The 20,768-nt window shown below is 41.4% G+C and overlaps 1 protein-coding gene across 2 annotated transcripts in view; it reads right to left on the bottom strand.

Moving 5' to 3' along the window:
• Window positions 1–20,768, bottom strand: part of NBEA (neurobeachin) — a 595,906-nt gene that overhangs the window by 524,610 nt on the left and 50,528 nt on the right. For both annotated transcript variants that reach the window (XM_084843013.1, XM_084843014.1), the window contains exons 2-5: window positions 5,178–5,409; window positions 1,151–1,251; window positions 831–926; window positions 224–345 (exon numbers count right to left, since the gene is read on the bottom strand). In XM_084843013.1, the coding sequence (XP_084699139.1) occupies window positions 224–345; window positions 831–926; window positions 1,151–1,251; window positions 5,178–5,409 (551 nt within the window). The remainder of the gene's footprint in view (window positions 1–223; window positions 346–830; window positions 927–1,150; window positions 1,252–5,177; window positions 5,410–20,768) is intronic.

Below are 20,768 nucleotides of genomic sequence, written 5' to 3'. Positions count from 1 at the left end.
ATTCTATGTATTTTTAGGATGGGGGAATAAAGCAATTATTCAAGGCATTTTCTACTTTACAGGATTCTTTTAACAGTTTACAACAATTTATTTAAAGCCCTGTTATTTTTATACAGTTGTCATTCACCCTGAAAGAAGTAAGCAAGAAAATATTACATTTTTGCACTCATTAAAACATTTTAAAAAGTAGAACAATGCTAAAACTATATTAATGTTTACTTACCAATAGAGATACGGTTTATCCTTATCTACATTAATATTGTTCAATGGATCCATGCGAAACCAGGTGTTAAGCGTAAACCCATTTTGATAAGGCCACTTGGCAATAGGAGGCAATGCAATTGCCTATGAAATGAAAACAAAAAAAGAAACATGATTTGTGCTATAATGCTAAATAAAATTTGTAGAAAAATATCTTCTTTTTTTGCAATCTCACTGCAAGCAAATTTGCAAACCTAACCTTGTCATGCTATTATAGTTCACTCAAAGAGAGTGGGGCTAGGGAGACAGGCAGGATTTTAAAATCTCTCAGCAACAGTTTAGTGCTTGACTTTTCCCACTTCCCATCTTTTTCTTTTACTTGTGTTAGTAACATTGAGATGATGTTACCAAGGGGTTCAACCTGCAGCAGATCCTGGCCAGAAACTACTTCACTGGAAAAAGTGTATTAAATCAATCCATATCCCAGATATTACAGTACAGAAAATATTGCAGCAAGTACCATAGAGAAAGAAAACACAGACTATTTCCTCAAAGTCTGCAAAGTAAATTTATCCAGTTGTTAAAGATCTAATTTTAACTATGAAAGAGAGGTATTGTTTAAAACTTACTGCGGCACTGCAGCCTGGGAAGTTGAAAAAAGTGTCAGGACCATGTCTCTGCGGCATCTGATTAAGGACTGACAACAGCTTGACTGCATGTTTAGGCTGTCAAAAACAACAAGATTGTGGAGCTGTAAAATATAATCATTTGATGATATTCTTTGCAATGTATTAGGTACTGACTAGATTTCTAACAAGACTAGAAATTAATTTTGAAGATGGTGTCAGAAGCATCCTTTAAAATAAAGCAATCAATTAGATAAACTTATTATTTACACAGCTCTAGAGACAAATAAATCATAAGTATTTTTGCATTAGTTACAGCTTACCCAGATTCCATTTTCACCACGTAGCATGCTGAACAAAAGCTTCAACTCCTTGACAGTAATGCTGTAGCTGGCAAGAACCCCCAACATATCAACGAGAAGATCTTCAAAGAGAAATAAAATTGCTCTAATCCTTGTTTACATTTTTGTCAAAGCAACACTTTACAGGTACAAGCTGGATTGGCCATTAGTACTAACATTTCTGAATGCTAGTTTCCCCACCTCTCAATACTACCTTCTTCTGCAAAACTCATAGCTACCATTACATACTAGTGATGAAGTGATCCTGCTTTTAAATGCCTAAAGCAACAAAAGAAGACATTTGTGTGAATACTATCTTAGGTTTTTATTGTCTTTTATCTGGTTTTTATTTTAATATGTTGTTCACTGCCTTGGGGATCCTTAGATCAAAAAAGCAGTTTATTTATAGATCATCATCTTCATCAACCATTGAGAAACAACAGATTTATGAAACTGAGTTATATGCCTGGAAGCATATTTTCCATTCCTTTCCTGAAAATACTGATGGCCAAACTAGTCATTGCACATGTGCGGTAACTACCCAAAGCCAGAACCATATTTATAAACTTTTCCCTGCCCTGCCTCTCTTTTGATAAAATAACTTGCCACTAATAAAGCAGGTGCCCGGTAGGGATGATGGAGAATTCCGCCACGGATTCCAGTGAGGCCGGATTCTAAAGAATACGCCATTTGCGTACGCTGCGTGTTTTGTGGGGGGTTTTGACGTTAGCCGTGATAGGCTACGTAAATTCTTGCGTAGCCTATCACGGTCCAAGAACAGCAATGGTGGCGGCAGCAGCCCTGCCACGGCCGGCCAGGAGACCAGACGCTGCCGCTGCCGGAGCCGCCACCGAATCTGCCCCAGGTAAGTGCCCTTCCGGGGGGATTCCACAGGGGGGCGGGGGGCAGGAGGCCGTTCCAGCCCCCCGGAATCCGTGGCGGAACGGCCTCCTGCCCCCCGCCCTCCCGCAGAATCCCCCCAGGACGGCACTTACCTGGGGCGGATTCGGCGGCGGATTCGGCAGCAGCGGCGGCTGGTCTCCTGGCTGGCCGCGGCAGGGCCGCCGCCGCCACCGCCATTGCCATCCTTGGACCATGATAGGCTATGTAAGAATTTACGTAGCCTATCATGGCTAATGTCAAAAAACCCCAAAACACACAGCGTACGCAAATGGCGGCAGCTACGGTGGCCGCCATTTGCGTTCCCTATTTTTCGCCAACTTATCTTACGTAAATATTTACGTAAGATAAAACAGCAAAATAAAAAGGGGAATGCAAATAGCGTAGTGGACACTATTTGCGTTCCTTTATTTTTCGCCGTTCTAGCCTACATAAATATTTACGTAGGCCAGAATAGCAAAAAATAAAGGAACGCAAATAGCATCCACTACGCTATTTGCATTCCCCTTTTTTCTGCCATTTTATCTTACAAAAATATTTACGTAAGATAAGTCGGCGAAAAATAGGGAACGCAAATGGCAGCTGCCGTAGCCGCCCCCATTTGCGTACGCTGCGTGTTTTTGTGGGTTTTTTTACATTAGCCATGATAGGCTATGTAAATTCTTACGTAGCCTATCACGGCTGTCTAGCTGGACGCAAATGGCAGCCGCTATTTGCTTCTGCACCAGGCCGTCCACGGCCGGAAATCCGGCTGCGGACAGCTCTGGCCAGCTGCTCCATGGCTTGGCCACAGAGCGGAGCTGGCCATCGAGGATTCTGGGGGGGAGGACCGGATCGCCTCCCCCCCGTCGAGGATTCTGCAGGGAGGGATGGAGCAAAGCTAAGTGAGTTTCGTACATCCACAGTGCCCGGAGAAGATCTTAATGCATAGGCAGCTTGGTCTGGGAACAAGAGCTTCTTCAGGTATTTGGCCCAAGCCATTTAGGGTTTTAAAGGCAACTACCAGCACCAGGTCATGGCAAATTAATCAAATAAGATCAGACAAAAGAATTAAAGGTAGTTGGCGCAAAGCTGCTATTTGCCAGACTGCTGGTTCTCCAAAATACATTGCTGCCTGCTTATAGTCTCTAGGTTAGAGGTGACAACAATTATCCTTTTTTATAGTTTGCCCTACAAACTAGTGCTGTCACCCAAATATAGAAAACTTGCTTGACTAATCTTTAGTCAATCAAGCTATTAACTCTGCACAAAGATGCATTAAAGGTTCCTGCTTGGGACTTTGTGGCCACCATGCCAGTAGCAGCATTATTTCAACTAAGATAGATTTTATAAAAAGCTTACTTTTAAATGGATAATTTATATAAATGGATAATTTACAGTAGTTGTTAAAGATAAGTTTTATATCAGAGAAGACATTTTGACCAACATTAATTTAATTTGATTTTTTTATGGTAATATACAACATGTGTGGTATATTAAAAGTTTGTATGGAAATACTGATAGTCAAAAAACATAACAAGAAACAAATGTGTTATATGGAACATTTGCATAAAGTAGTTGGTAAAGTAAAGATTTGTTATATGTTTGTAAATATTAATTTGAAGAATATATACTATTTTTATAATTATTAGATTTAACAGAAAGATTTAACACTCTCTATGAGAGTGAATATGATATGAGTATGGTTTTTATCAAGTGTATGTGTTGTAAAGGAAAATAGCTCTAAATATCATGGCTGAGAACTAATTTTTAAGAATTGCATATGTTAACTTCACTATACAACACAAATATGTATATTTCTATATATATATTAAACAGATCAATTGCTCTTGAGGAAGAGACCTAGTCTCGAAACATGTTGAGCATTTTAGAGCATTTTTAGAGATCTACATAATAAACATTTTTATATTCCACGAGTATTTTAGAGATCTACATAATAAATAAATTATTATTATAGTCCATAGTCAGAGGCTGTTTTGAATTTTTTGTTAACTTTTTGACGTTTAGGGCATCCCCTCGACCTTGTGTTCTCAATCAAGTGTGAGACTGGGGGGCTGATATTAGAGGCATTATCTGTGATCCCATAGTTATGGGTGAGACCACTTCCTGATAAAGTTTAGATTGTCAATGGTCATTCCCCTTCCTATTAAGATGGTCCACCTGAAGAAACTTATGGAATCTGAGGGATTTCTGCTCTAGTAGAGTTACTAGTTAGCATGGCTGGTGCTGGTGTACCATACTATAGCTGGTATTCCATAGTATAATATAGTGAGCTGCAACAAGCTATTGGCACAAGGAAGAGGGAGGGATAGGGACAGTACTGCACAGTGAACTAAAAAAAGCATTATGCATTCCAGAGAATATAAATGAGTGCACACTACAAAAAAATTAACAGAAAAACTGTGAAATAACAGGATAACACATGTACAATCATGCTTTAAATGTGTGAAGTACAAAGTATATTAACATATTTTAATATTTTAAAAGGGAGGGAAAGAAAGAAAATAGAACTCAAAATAGAATATCAGAAAAGCCCTTTATTTATGGCTCTATATTCTCTATATCCCATTAAAGAACATATTACCACTGTTATGAAAGTCAATTTAATAATAATAATAATAACAATAACAACAACAACAATAATAAATATATTCTTATTTAACTTGATGAGGTTCAGCTTTTTTTATTCTTATTTTTAGTTATGCTCGTTCATTCTGAAAGGTTTGAAAATTTGGTACAAAACAACAATCCTCCCCTGCCCCACAAAGTTTAAATATACAAAACTACCTTCCAAATGAGCACAAACTTCCAAATTTATATTTTTGAGATGGCGAGATTCTTTAAATGTCTTTTTAATTTAAGTGATCTCAGAATGAGTTATATTCTGTTGTTATATTTCTTCAAAACACTCACAATTTCATTAATTGCACAGCATTTTGACATTTGTAGGACACAGCTAATAAAACCAATGAGATGCCAATTGCTAATGAGGGCCTGTTTCTGCATCCCACTCCATCTCTCCCACCACAAATTCAGGTAATAAAACTGTAATTCAGTGCATTTCCAGTGTTCGAAAATATTTAGATTTTATTCATTTGGTGGCTTGTACCTGCAATCATATCATCCACCGTACTCATCTTCAGAAGCACTTGTTCAATTAAACCAACTTCTGTGCTGGTCTGTAAATTGCGGACACTTTTACGAAGGATGGCAGTAAACATACTCCAAATTTCTGCTTGGCATGTTACATCACAGTGTTCTAAAAGTTCTGACATGCATGTTATACTTTCTGCATCCTGGATTATAAAGTTCATCTCTAGATCAAATTCTCCACCAACCAGCTGAAAGCAAAAACAAAAAGAAAATGTTAATTTACTTATTAGGTTTTGACAATTTAATCAGCTCTACGTAACTCTTGATGCTTACTGAACATTTTGTGACCTATGAAAATTAACCTACTTTTATCACAGCTGCCTGTATCTGAACTTGTCTTATTCCACCAGCATTCTAAGAATACAGGAAGCAAGGCAGCCAGATCATGACAAAAATATGTATCTTTCTTGTGTCAGTGGTCTAATGTGAATGAAAAACAGCTGATATTATGTTAACGTGTGCACATCACACATTTTAAGATTATAATATGTGCGTGCAGACATGTACCTATTTTCTACAATGTATGTGGCAAGCATGCATCTATTATCATATATGATGGGATTCACATGCTCACCGCAGTCCATTGTAATTTATGGTACAATGCCAGTGGCCATTTTGAATATTCATCCCCCAGTAGGGAGTTGCCATTGTTTGTCATGTGATCTGAACACAGGCTGCAGGGGTTATTTGAGGGTTAAACATACCTCAAATAACCTATGGTCTGTTGTATGCAAAAACATGCGTATCCAATTATTTATGCACCCTGATCTCATAACTGTAAAGACAAAGTGCTCTGTAAAAGAGCAAGAAAAACATTCTATCATTGACAAGTGAGTACTGTTATGCTACCTAGCTTTTTAACCAATTTAAAAAAGTTAAACAATTAAATGTTAGGCACCAATGTTCACCAATGTAGCTAGTTCTGGTGGCTGACATACCTCTTGGTTGCTGTAGAGTGACTCTCTCTCTCTCTCTCACACACACACACACACACACTCCTAGCCCCTCCTTGGCTTGCTTGGCTCTTTGTGTAATTACAGTAGTCTGACACAATGTACCTGCTACGCGCTTTGAAAGGTGGCTGAAGCTTTCTCAACAATACCAGCTATATGTTGTTGCAACTGACTATCACCCTCAATCATTCAGCATTCAATATTTACAACATCATCACAGAGAGACACCCAAAGGTGAATACATAACTTTTTATATTTTATTTTATTATGTTACCTTGAATTAAAATGGGCATAGTTTAAGAAAAGAGACACTAAACAGTATATTAGGACATCATCATCAAACAAGACACTCACTCGCTTAGTGTTAGAGAATTCATGCTACATATACAGCTTACAACATTATAGAAAAATAGTCCATGGTCCTCATAAAGCCCCACCAACAAACAAAATGTTCAGTTGTACTCAGCATTATTCTTTAAATATAAGATATAAGGAAACAGTGTCCTTGTATATGCCTACTGCCTTTAAGAAAGCTATGAACAGTGTGTGTCAGGGGTGCAGAGGAACCAATAAGACTGTTACCCCCCAAAAGCCCTATTAGGCTAAATTTTAATATAAACCAGATAACTATAGTAACTTAAATATCCTTTGGCTGACAATAAATGGTAAGAACTAGCAAGCTCTGTGGCCACTCAAATGCTACCACAATAAATCATTGCTTTTCTGTATCATAGTCTAATAAATTCCTCCTTCAGTGTCAATCTTAAAATGTTATCTTTATTCATGATGGAATATTAAAAGTCTGATTTATGCCATTTTTTAGTAACTATTTGAATCACTACCCTGTGCTTGATTAAGGTCATATTATTTTGTTTAATAATACTTCAATTTACATTGTCTAATAGCAGTGAACAAAGCAGGAAAACAATTCCTAGTTTGAAATTTGACCCATCTAGATCTCACTCATTTTTAGCATCTATGCTAAAATGCTGTGCTATCCTAGATGAAATTAATTCCCAAATACAGTCAATTTGCAACTTGCTAGTTCTTCAGGATGGCTTTTATATCTGTCTTCATGGGGATTCGAAAAGCATCACAGAACACAGAAACTGATCCATAACAATCTCAATAGCCCAATATACCGCTATTGGGTGGTATAGAAATGAAACAAACAAACAAACAAATAAAATCTCATAGGGCAGGCATACATGCCTACAGTTCAAAGGCTCCAAAACCCCTAATTCAGCTTACCTCAATCTGGTGCCCTCCAGAAGCTGCACTACAATTCCCACAATCCTTGATCATGCTAGCTGGAGCTGACAGAAGTTGTAGTCCAAAACATCTGGAGGGCACCAGGTTGGGGAAGACTGCCCTAATTTTACACAGTGGATATACCTCAACCCTCATAAAATCCTATAAGCCAAATATACATACAGCCTGTGGGAATGCACGTTAGGGCTACAGCAGGGATGAAGAATCTCTGGATAAGGCCCACAGGGGTTCCCCATCAGGTTGGGCAGCTTCTCTGCCCCACTGCCCTCCCTGCCACAAAGGGGGAAGTACTTACTTCTGATCAGCAGCTGATTAGATATTATTATTATTATTAATAATAATAATATCCCGCCTTTTTCCCAATACTGGCACTCAAGGAGGCTTTACAACATTAAAACTTGTACAGTTAAAACCTATAAGAACTATACAAAAGTTAAAAATATAATTAAGTCATAAATAATATTAAAAGTGTATAAAATATCAAAATGTTAAAAGATAACAAGAAATATAACCATAGTATCCATCCGTCATATTCTCACAGGTCCAGACTAGCTATCCCCAAAGGCCTGCCAGAAAAAAAAAGTTTTTACATGCCTGCAAAAGCATATCAAGGAGAGTTCCCTGGGAAGGGAGTTCCAGAGCCTTGGGCAGCCATTGAGAAGGCCCTCTCCCATGTTCCCACCAGACATGCCTGTGATGGTGGCGGGGCCATGAGAAGAGCCTCCCCTGAAGATCTCAGGGCACGAATGGGCTCATGGAGGATAATACGGTCTTTCAGATAACCTGGACCGAGCCATATAGGGCTTTATAGGACATAACGAGCGCTCTGAATTGTGCCTGGAAACAGACTGGGAGCCAATGAAGCTGTTTTAGCAAGGGAGTTGTATGCTCCCTGTAGCCAGCCCCAGTCAACAGTCTGGCAGCAGCTCTTTGAACCAGCTGAAGTTTCCGAGCGCTCTTCAGAGGCAGCCCCACGTACAGTGCGTTACAGTAATCCAAATGGGATTTAACTAAGGCATGTGTTACTGTGGCCAAGTCAGACATCTCAAGGAACATGTGCAGCTGGAGCACTAGCTTTAACTGTGCAAATGGACTCCTAGCCACCACTGAAACCTGGGCATCCAGGCTCAGGCCTGAATCCAGAAGTACACCCAAGCTGCGAACCTGTGTCTTCAGGGGGAGTGTAACCCCATCCAGCACAAGCTGAATCCATATTCCCTGATCTACCTTTCGACTGACCAGGAGCACCTCTGTCTTGTCTGGATTAAGCTTCAATTTGTTTGTCTTCATCCAGTCCATTACAGCCAACAGACACCAGTTTAGCACCACAATGGCTTCCTCGAAATTAGATGGGAAGGAAAAGTAGAGTTGGGTGTCATCAGAGTACTGGTGACACCAAACCCCAATCCGGACCACCTCTCCCAGTGGTTTCATGTATATGTTAAATAGCATGAGGGACAAAACAGAACCCTGAGGAACTCCACAAGCCAATGGCCAGGGAGTCAAAGAGAAGTCCCCCAGCACCACCTTCTGGGTCCGTCCTTCCAAGAAGGAACGGAGCCACTGTAAAACAGTGCCTCCAAGTCCCATCCCAGCGAGGCGGCCCAGAAAGATAGCATGGTCGACGGTATCAAAAGCCACTGAGAGGTCCAGCAGAACCAACAGGGAGACACTCCCCCTGTCTAGTTCCTGGCGTATGTCATCCACCAAGATGACCAAAGCTGTTTCTGTCCCATAACCGGGTCTGAAGCCAGATTGAAATGGATCTAGATAATCTGTCTCATTCAGGAAACCCTGGAGTTGGGAGGCCACCATGCGCTCCAATATCTTGCCCAGAAATGGAATATTGGTGACTGGCCGATAATTATCCAATGTGGTGGTGTTCAGGGAGAGCTTTTTTAACGAAGGTCTCACCACCACCTCCTTCAGGCAGGCTGGAACTCTGCCTTGACTAAGGGAGGCATTAACCACTCCCCTAACCCACTCAGCTAGTCCACCTCTGGCTGCTTTTATGAGCCAGGAAAAGCAAGGATCTACAACACACGTGGTGGCTCTCACCTCTCCCAGGACCTTGTCCACATCCTCAGGCTGTACAAGTTGAAAAGTATCCAACAACACTGGACAAGCAGGGGCCAAAGTTACATCCACTGGGTCTGAATCAACTATAGCGTCCAAGTCAGGGCAGATCCGAGCAATTTTGTCTGCAAAGTGCTGAGCAAACTGTTCACAGCAGGTTGTTGAGAGGTTTAAATTATCCTCTAACGGGCTAGTATATAAAAGACCCCTGACCACTCAAAGCAGCTCCGCTGGACAGCTCTTTGCAGACGCAATAGCGGCAGAAAAAAATTTTCTTTGCTGCCCATATTGCCACAGAGTAGGCCTTCAAATAGGCTCTAGTCCATGTTTGATCGGATTCACTCCAAGTTTTCTGCCAACATCGCTCTAGTCGTCTTCTCACTCGTTTATTGCCACCAGTTCCCTAGAAAACCAGAGTGCTGGTGTGGCTCCACTTCATGAGAGAAGATGCTCAGGAGCGATTGTGTCCACAGCCCTGGTCATTTCTCCATTCCAGAGATTGGCCAGGGCTTCAACAGAATCGCCTGCTGAGGCAACAGGAAAATCCCCAAGAGCTGTTAGGAAACCACTGGGGCGGACCATCTTAATCAGCCCTCCACCCCTGCAGAGGTTCCAAGTATCAGCAAGTCTTATTGATTGATTGATTGTATTTATATCCCGCCTTTTTTCCTCTTGCAAGGAACCCAAGGCGGCTTACATTATCCTCCTCTTCTCCGTTTTATTCTCACAACAACAACCCTATGAGGTAGGTTGGGCTGAGAGTCTGTGACTGGCCCAAAGTCACCCAGTGAGTTTCCATGGCCAAGTGGGGACTAGAACCTAGCTCTCCCAGCTCCCAGTCCGTCACTCTCACCACTACACTACACTGGCTCTAAACCCCACTAGGTAGTGATCTATCCATGACGATGAAACTATAGAGAGTTCCTCCAGTCTCAGATCATTATCACCTCATTCAGCACAGAAAATGAGGTCCAGAGTGTGCCCAGCAGAATGGGTGGGGACAAATACCTTTTGGACAGACCCATGGTTCTCATGGCAGACATGAAGTCCTGAACCGCTCCCAACAGGGCAGCCTCAGGATATAATTACTTCCCCCTGCTTAGTGCTGAAAAAGCCCTCCTTTTTAAGTGCTTAGCAAGAGAAATCGCTTATCTCTGATCAGCTGCCGATGAGAGATAAGAGCTCTTCCCCACCGGGTAGGAGGGGGGAAAGCAGCTGAGTGATTTAATCCTACTTCCTTCTAAGTCTTGTCCTGCTTATGTCTGGTAGTCATGCTCAGGTTTGCCTTGCTTACCTCTGAGTAGACATGCATAGGTGTGGGGTTTGGATGCTATTTGAAAGTCCTGCTGAGTGATTCTTTCTTGCTTACTTCCAAGTAGGCATGCTTCCTACTATAAATTGGTGACAATGGAATTGAGAGAGTGGAATATTCAGACCTGCCCACTTTTGCCTTTGGTTCTGTCCACCACTGCAACGTGGCCCCAAAGAGCTTCTACGAAATGGAACCTGGCCTTTGGGCCAAAAAAAGGTTCCCAGCGCAACACAAATGAACAGAGATTCCTGAAAAGGAGTTGGTAATTCAGAAAAACAAGGGTTCGTTGGGAAGGAATTCTCATGCAGAAATGAAAGGTATAAAACATAGTTCCAGACTCACGACATTTATATCCTGCTACTGGATATAAATTTCTATTTCTATTAAGTTTTATTTAATTAGAGTTATAACTTTGCACTATGAATATATCAAAAAGAGGTTTAGCCACATACGTAGGTTCTTTCAGCTTAGTCAGGTGCAGAGGATTCTTCCAACAGTTTTAAAATGAATAAAGTCAGTAGTCCCATGCCAATGTTAAGTAACTGGGAGCAAATGTTAAGTAACAGTTTTCAAGAGAATATTCAAAACATGATCTGTCAGGTTGAGCATGTTACTGACCAATTACCCTCAGTAATTCATGGCCTAGTTCTCTCCAGGTTAGGCTACAGCAATGCTTTCTAAGTGGGGCTGCCTTTGAAAATGGTTCCAAAAACTGTAATTGGCCCACAATGGAGCATCCAGATTCTTGGCTGACATAAAATGATCAGAGCATATCATTCTAATCCTGTTCCAGGTACATTAGCTCCTTTTTTGTTTCCAGGCTCAATTTTAAGTATTGGTGCTAGCTTTTAAAGCTCCTAATGGCCTACGACCAAGTTACCTTAACAACCAACTTCTCCCTTATAAATAAGCCTGCCTGACCTTTAAGTTTGACTTTAGAGGTCCTGCTCTTTGTCCTATAATCACATAAAATGAGACAAACTGATACCAGACATAGGACACTGATGGGGACAAGGCTTAGGCCACTTTCTCAGGGAAATGACAGTACCTTACTCAGGGCCCGCCTTGAATCCTTGTCATCTCCCCAGCTGCACAGAAATCTGAGACTGTAAAATCAGGTGAGACCACTTCAGCTCAGCTCTTCTGGGATGGAGGAAAGGTCTTATCAGTCTGCATGAGGCTTCAATTGGCTTTAGTCCTCTGCTGAGACAACATCTCCCTATAGCTGTCCTACTAGGAGAGAGCTTCAGCCAGCAGGGTTCACTTGGAGCTATCCAAAGTCTTAGTTTCATCTGCCTAATACATAAGAGGACCTCTGATTTGACTTTGCCTCCACCAAGGAGGCAAAGTCAAATCAGATGAGGCTGGACAGCCATCTGTCAGGGATGCTCTGACTTGGATTCCTGCATTGACTCGATGGTCTTATAGGCCCCTTCCAACCCTACTATTCTATGATTCTATGATGGCAGAATGCTCAGCAGCTTTAGTCTCCTATTTATACAAAAGATGTTGGGCATAAATTTTTGCAGCAACTTCTATTAAACTAACTCAGCAAGAAATACTATGCATTAATTTATGGCATACTAAGTCCCATGTTTGACACTACCCTTTTAGTTCAAAGTCCTTTCCTCTCCATGAAAAAGTGTATTCCTATCTAACAAGCACATCCACACTGTTACCACATTAAAATCAGCTCTTAAATATAATACATTACTCACAACCTGAGAGACCTGCTGGGGAGCAGCCTTTCTTCCACTTTTTCTCATGAATTTCAAAGAAATGTGAGGGCAGGGAAGTGCCTGACTTCATGAGGTGCACCTGCACAAAAGCACTCTCTAGGCATTTTATAGGCAAATGCCTGGAAGCAAGGTCCCTCCAGAGCAAGGTGAACAGGCATATTTGTATGAGAGGAGGAGCACAACAAGAGGATAACTTTCAGGCACACTTTACTATTAAATATCTTCAATTGTTTGCACAGATGATCAGGCTCAGAAGGTGGACTGCGAGACAGAAAAGATGTCAGGCCCAATTCTCCCCATTTCCCTTCTTATAATCTGACATTAAAGCAGAGACCAGCTGTGCAAAAAATCTGAGAGCTGCATGCTTGTTTGTTCTCTGGACCTTAAAAATGTGTTTCCTTTCATGAGAGGTCCTTGGAGAAGGTAGAAAGTGGTGCATAAATTAGTCATTAACTATGGCTGTTTTGCTAGACCCTTAGGCTGGAAAATATGGATGTTCACTGTAAGTAAGCCCCACTGAAAGTGTGACTTACTTCTGAGTAAATATGTATAGGATTGCACTGTAAATCTTTTAAAGCAGTAGTGTTTATTAAGTGCCTAAATATGCTTAGCGATGCATTTTTTTTCAATCAAGGGCTGTATTCATACATAAGAACATAGGAAGCGCCTTATACTGATCAGACCATTGGTCCATCTAGCTCAGTATTGTCAGCACTGACTGGCAGTAGTTCTCCAGGGTTTCTGGCAGGAATCTTTCTTTGTCCTACTTGGGGATGCTGGGGATTGTACCAGGGACCTTCTGCATGCAAACCATGTGCTCTGCTACTGAGCTATAGCCCCTCCGTGACAGATTTCCTTAGGGATAATCTGTCAGGGCCCACAAGCTGATGGTGGGAGGGTGAAGGTCAGTAGTTGGAGGGGCCAAAGCCAAAAGTGGTTATGGTCACTCTTTTTACTCTCTTTCTCCTCCTCTTCCCCCTCCTCTTCCTCCCTGCCCAGCGGGCTGCCAGGGGAGGAACAGATAGTTCTTGACAGAACTCTGAAGAAATTGCTTGCAGAGGTTTTTTTTTTTAAATTAGGCCAAGAGCTGTAGTTTATCCAGCCCTGATTTAAGGTGTAATGTTAAGCAGTGAAGAGTGAGGTGGAATGGGCCTTAAGAAGCATTGCTAATAACAAGGCAGCAGGAGACAACGGTATCCCAGCTGAACTGTTTAAAATCTTGCAGGATGATGCTGTCAAGGTGATGCATGCCATATGCCAGCAAATTTGGAAAACACAAGAATGGCCAACAGATTGGAAAAAATCAACTTATATCCCCATACCAAAAAAGGGAAACACTAAAGAATGCTCAAACTATCGAACAGTGGCACTTATTTCACATGCCAGCAAGGTAATACTCAAGATCTTGCAAGGTGGACTCCAGCAATTCATGGAACGAGAACTGCCAGATGTACAAGCTGGGTTTAGAAAAGGCAGAGGAACTAGAGACCAAATTGCCAATATCCGCTGGATAAGGGAGAAAGCCAGGGAGTTTCAGAAAAACATCTGTTTCTGTTTTATTGACTATTCTAAAGCCTTTGACTGTGTGGATCATCACAAATTGTGGCAAGTTCTTGGTGGTATGGGGATACCAAATCATCTTGTCTGCCTCCTGAGGAATCTGTATAACGACCAAGTAGCAATGGTAAGAACAGACCATGGATCAACGGACTGGTTTAAGATTGGGAATGGAGTACAGCAGGGTTGTATACTCTCACCCTACCTATTCAACCTGTATGCAGAACACATCATGCGATGTGCTGGGCTTGATGAATCCAAGGCTGGAGTTAAAATCACTGGAAGAGGCATTAACAATCTCAGATATGCAGATGATACCACTTTGATGGCTGAAAGCGAGGAGGAGCTGAGGAACCTCATGACGAAGGTGAAAGAAGAAAGTGCAAAAGCTGGGTTGCAGTTCAACCTCAAAAAAACCAAGATTATGGCAACCAGCTTGATTGAGAACTGGCAAATAGAGGGAGAAAATGTGGAGGCAGTGACAGACTTTGTATTTCTTAGTGCAAAGATTACTGCAGACACTGAATGCAGCCAGGAAATCAGAAGATGTTTACTTCTTGGGAGGAGAGCATTGACAAATCTTGATAAAATGGTTAAGAGCAGAGACATCACACTGACAACAAAGGTCCGCATAGTTAAAGCAATCGTATTCCCTGTTGTAACCTATGGCTGCGAGAGCTGGACCATAAGGAAGGCTGAGCAAAGGAAGATAGATGCGTTTGAACTGTGGTGATGGAGGGAAATTCTGAGAGTGCCTTGGACTGCAAGAAGATCAAACCAGTCCATACGCCAGGAAATAAAGCCAGACTGCTCACTTGAGGGAAGGATATTAAAGGCAAAACTGAAGTACTTTGGCCACATAATGAGAAGACAGGATACCCTGGAGAAGATGCTGATGCTAGGGAAAGTGGAAGACAAAAGGAAGAGGGGCCGACCAAGGGCAAGATGGATGGATGATATTCTGGAGGTGACGGACTCAACCTTGCGGGAGCTGGGGGTGGCAACAGCCGACAGGAAGCTCTAGTGTGGGCTGGTCCATGAAGCCACGAAGAGTTGGAAGCGACTTGAACGAATAAACAACAACAACAAGCTAAGCATCATTCCTTAGAAGTAAGGCCCACAGAAAATGTGATAGGATTGGAATTCACAGCTCTCTGGCTTTTAGACAATAAAACTTAGTAAGTCCAGTCACAATTTATAGAGCCTTGTACATACATTTAGTAAATAAATGCGCACAAACTTTTCCAGCATAGAATTAAGCATGCTTATAGCCAATGAAATAAACAATCTTAAGTGTGTTGCACAGCCACTAAACAAGCCTACACTGAACTGTGTAAATTTGAAAATTTTGATACTGGTAATCGAAGGCAAAACTACACTGATCACTACCATGTTTTGACTTTTCCAGTTAAGATACTCAATCATTCACATTTGAATTTTTACTTCAAATAATCATTTTTATGTATTATGTAATGAGTAAACTTCTGATGTCTTTCAAGCTGAATGCTGTCAACTGTATAAGCAGACTTACAATAGTGGTCAATCAGTCATTTTTACTTATATACTACCTTTTTCACAAATACCTTCTGCACAAAGAATGTCACATTTAAAATTTAAACACAGTAACTCAGTTACAGCACAATTCCGTAATGCATTACAACAGAACACTGAGAGTACAACTATTAACAGCTCATTTAAAAACATAAATCCTGCATTCTATTCACACAGTCTAGTTCAGCATTCTATTAACCCAGTAGCCAACTACATGTTTATGTGAAGCCTACAAGTAGGACAGGAGTACAATAGCACCTTTCCGCTCATGATCCCTATCAACTGATATACAGAGGCATACTGTCTCTGATACTGGTGGAAACATACAGCCATCATGATTAGTAGTCATTGAAAACCTGATCCTCCATGAAACAGTCTAATCTCTTTTTAATGTTGTCCAAATTGGTGGCCATCACTACATCTTGCAGTAGCCAATTCCATTGTTCAGCTATGCACTGTGTGAATTCATTTTTTCTGTCCTGAATCTCCATTCAGCTTCACTGGGTACTCATGTTCTGGGAGAATGAGAAAAACTCCTTATCCACTTTCTCCATACTATGCATACTTTTATACACCTTTATCATGTGTCGTCCCCCCCACTTGCTTTCTTTCTAAGCTAAAAAGCCCCAAATGTTGCAAGCTTTCCTCACAGGGAAGTTGGTCCAGCCACTTGATCCTTTTGGTTGCCCTTTTCTGCATTTTTTCGAGCTCTACAATATCCTTTTGGTGGTGCAGTGATCAGAACTGCTCGTAGTATTCCAAGTGTGGTACACCATAGATTTGTATAAGGGCATTATGGTATTGTCAGTTTTATTTTCAATCCCTTTCCTAATGATCCCCAACACGGCATTTGCCTTTTTCAAAGCAACTGCACACTGGGTCAACATATTCATCGAGCTATACCCCAGCCCCCCAAGATCCCTTTCTTGGTCAATCACTGCCAGCTCAGAGCCCTTCCGCAAATACATGGAGTTAGGATTTCTGCTCCCTTTACTTTACACTTGCTTGCATTGAACTGCATTTGCCATTCTAATGGCTATTCCTCCAGTTTTGAGAGATCCTCTTGGAGCTCTTCACAGTTTGTTTTTGTTTAAGCCACCCTAAATAATTAGGTGTTGTTGGCAAAATTGGCAACCTCACTGCCCACCCTTACCCCAGATCATTTATGCAACTTAAAAAAACACCAGTCCCAATACAGATCCACCACCACGAGAACTAACCATTTATTCCTACTCTCTGCTTTCTGTTCTTTAACCAGTTACCAATAGACCCTTTCCTCTTATTCCATGTCTGCTGAGTTTGCTCAAGGGACTTAGGTGAGAGCCTTTGTCAAAAGCTTTTTGGAAGTTCAAATAAACAATGTCTACTGGATAACCCCTATCCATGTGTTTGTTGACATTAAAAGATTCATGAGACAGGAAAGGCTTTGCAAAAGCCATGGTGATTCTTTTTTCATCAGGCCCCTGTGGACAACCTGTAGCCCTGCAGATGTTTTGGTGTACAACACCCATCAGCTCTAGCCAGGATAGCCAATAGTGAGGGATAATGGGGATTATAAGCCAAAACATCTGGAGGGTCACAAGTTGTCTACCCCTAGTTTAGAAACTTGATAATTTTATCTTTAATAACACTTTCCTCCAACTTAACTGGAACAGATGTTAAGCTAACTGGCTTGTAATTTCCAGGAGCCCTTTTAAAAAATTGATGTTACATTGGCCACTCTCCAGTCCTCTGGTACAGAGGCTTATATCCCACTTTTCTTCCATCATGGAACTGGCTACATGTGGTTCCCAGGTGGTCTCCCTTTCAAGCACTGACCAGACCCAAACCTGCTTAGCTTCAGAAAGGTGGCTGCCTGATGTGCCTTCAGACTATGCCCTAGGACATGTTATGTTATGTATTTTTTTTAGAAGATCAGCAATTTAACTTTTGGTTTCTTTAAGAACTTCCACATGGCTACCATCTAGACCATGTGATCTGTTTGTATTCAACTCATCTGTAAGGTCTAGAACTTCATCTCTAGCTACCGCTATTATTCATTCATTCATTTCATTTCTATACCACCCAATAGCCAAAACTCTCTGGGCAGTCCACAAAAATTAAAACCAAAGAGCACACAATAAAACAATATAAAATATATAAAACATTAAAACCACAGTATAACAATACAACCAGAATAAAACCAGAATAAAACCTAGCAGCAATGCAGAGATTTAAAATACAGATTTAAAACAGCAAAGTTAACAGTCTAGAAAGCTAAAATGCCTGGGAAAATAAAAAGGTCTTCACCTGGCGCTGGAAGGAATACAATGTGGATGCCAGGCGAACCTCACTAGGGAGCTCATTCCACAGCCACGGTGCCACAGCAGAAAAAAAAAATTCATCTGTTCCTCAGACTCCTCTCCTGAAAATATCAGCTTAGGCACAGGTACCTGCCCTGCATCTCTGCACATTTAATACATATCAGAAGTGTAAATGAGTATAAAAACTAAGGGCACACTCCTATGCATTTTTAGGATTGTGCAAGTCCCAGAACTCCCAACATTCCCCAGCTGATTAGGATTGCACCCTAACAGGTGCAATTGTTTGTTAATGTATTTATTGTATTTATTAATGTATTTATTGTTAATTTAAACATACATTGTTTGTTAATGTATTTATTTAAAACCTGTATATCTCACTGTTAATTGTAACAATATTTAATATCATTAACATCAACATTATGCCCATACAAACAATCCATTCACCAGTTCATATTATGAGACCGAACAATAAGATACCTAACCAAAATTAAACTAGGAGCAAAAGAGAAAAGATGCAACTAACAAAATGGAACTACCCTTAGCAACAGCTCCCAATCAAGCCAGGCCAAGCATCCTATATATCCCTATATACACACATAGACAAAATATTCAATTAAAACTTTAGTGTCAGATAAGACCCCCGCCCCTCACTGGAAAGAATATATACAGCCAGGGCCAGAAATATTGGAACATGGATAACTGGTTTGGCAGTTGGCCTCTGTTCACCACCACATTGAAGTTGAAAGGAAACACACCCAGATGGGAGCGAAGTCAGGACTTTCAGCTGTAATTCAAGGGCTTTGACAAAAGTGGGGCACTAACCATTTAGGAAGGACAGCCAGTGGCATACACACACACCCATCGTTGGTGGCTCATAAGTAATGGAACATACCAACATCATTTCAAACTTAAGGATCGCCTTTAATACCTGGATGAAAATCCTTTGCAGTCGATGACTGCCTGAAGTCTGGAACCCATGGACATGACCAAATGCTGAGTTTCCTCCCTCAAGATGCTTTGTCAGGCCTTTACGGCAGCTGCCTTCAGCTGCTGCTTGTTTGTGGGTCTTTCTGCCTTCAGTCTGGTCTTCAGGAAGTGAAAAGCATGCTCTATTGGCTTGAGATCAGGTGACTGACTTGGCCAGTGAAGAACATCCCACGTCTTTGCCTTGAGAAACTCTTGGGTAGCTTTTGCTGTATGTTTTGGGTCATTATCCATCTGCAATATGAAGCGGCGTCCTATCAGTTTGGCAGCATTCGGCTGAATCTGAGCAGAAAGTATAGCCCTATACACTTCAGAATTCATCCTGCTGCTTTTCTCAGCAGTCAGGTCATCAATAAACACCAGTGACCCAGTTCCATTGGCAGCCATACATGCCCATGCCATAACACTGCCTCCACCATGTTTGACAGATGATGTGGTATGCTTTGGATCATGAGCTGTCCCTTTCCTTCTCCATACTTTTCTCTTCACATCATTCTGGTACAAGTTAATCTTGGTTTCATCAGTCCAAAGAATCTTATTCCAGAACAGGGAAGGCTTTTTAGGTGTTTGCTGGCAAAGGCTAATCTGACCTTTTGGTTCTTGAGTGTTACCAGTGGTTTGCACCTTGTTGCGAAGCCTCTGTATTTACATTCATAAAGCCGTCTCTTGACTGTAGGTGTTGACAATGACATGCCTACCTCCTCAAGAGCATTCTTGACCTGGCTAGATGTTGTGAAAGGGTTCCTCTTCACCATGAGCAGAATTCTGCGGTCATCCACTTTAGTTGTCTTCCATGGTCTTCCAGGCCTTTGCTGTTGCTGAGCTTGCCAGTTAATTCCTTCTTTTTCAGGATGTTCCAAACTGTTCTATTGGGCACTCCCACTGTTTTTGCTATCTCTCTGATGGGTTTATTTCATTTCCTCAGCCTAATGATGGCCTCCTTCACTCGCATGGACACCTCTTTGGACCTCATGTTGGGAGCTCCAGTGAACAGCTAGCACATGCAAGTGTATCACTCAGAACCACCTCCAGGCCTTTTATCTGCTTGATTGGTCATGGGGTACCCAGGAAACAGGCCACCCCTGGCCATGCAGCTGGTAGTCAGCCATTCTTTCCATTACTTATGAGCCACCAATGATGGGTGTGTGTGTATGCCACTGGCTGTCCTTCCTGAATGGTTAGTGCCCCACTTTTGTCAAAGCCCTTGTATTACAGCTGAAAGTCCTGACTTCGCTCCTATCTGGGTGTGTTTCCTTTCAACTTCCATGTGGTAGTGTACAGAGGCCAACTGCCAAAACAGTTATCCTTGTTACAACATTTCTTGCCCTGAGTGTATTAATAGTTTTATATCCTGCCTTTAGCCCAAGGAGTGTTCAGCAGCATATATGTTTTCCACTCTCCCCACATTATCCTCACAATAACCTTGTGGAGCAGGTTAAGTGGAGAATGTAACTGTCCCAATATTATCCAGTGAACGTCATGACTGAGTGGGGATTTGAACTTGAATCTCCTCAGTACTAGTCCAACATTCTGACCACTCATTACTACACCAGCTCCCAGTATAAGAGATACATTGATATACATATCTGAAACAAGAGAACCAACATTACCTACATTTCTGGAATAGGTTTAACTGCCATTACAATTGTGAACACTGACTTGGGTGCCTGATGTATAACATTAAAACATTACTTCAGATGATAAATTATTTTATCTTCTGTCTGAATTTTCTGGAAACCCTCAGGGCTTGAGAATTATGAGTAAGCCCTGAATCAACTGCCTTCACCCACAGCAAGTATT

This window comes from Heloderma suspectum, chromosome 3 (genome assembly GCF_057233095.1).
Source record: "Heloderma suspectum isolate Gila_16-S chromosome 3, 16-S_ref, whole genome shotgun sequence".
In the NCBI taxonomy this organism is placed as follows: domain Eukaryota; kingdom Metazoa; phylum Chordata; class Lepidosauria; order Squamata; family Helodermatidae; genus Heloderma; species Heloderma suspectum.
This window is presented reverse-complemented; position numbering and strand designations above follow the sequence as displayed.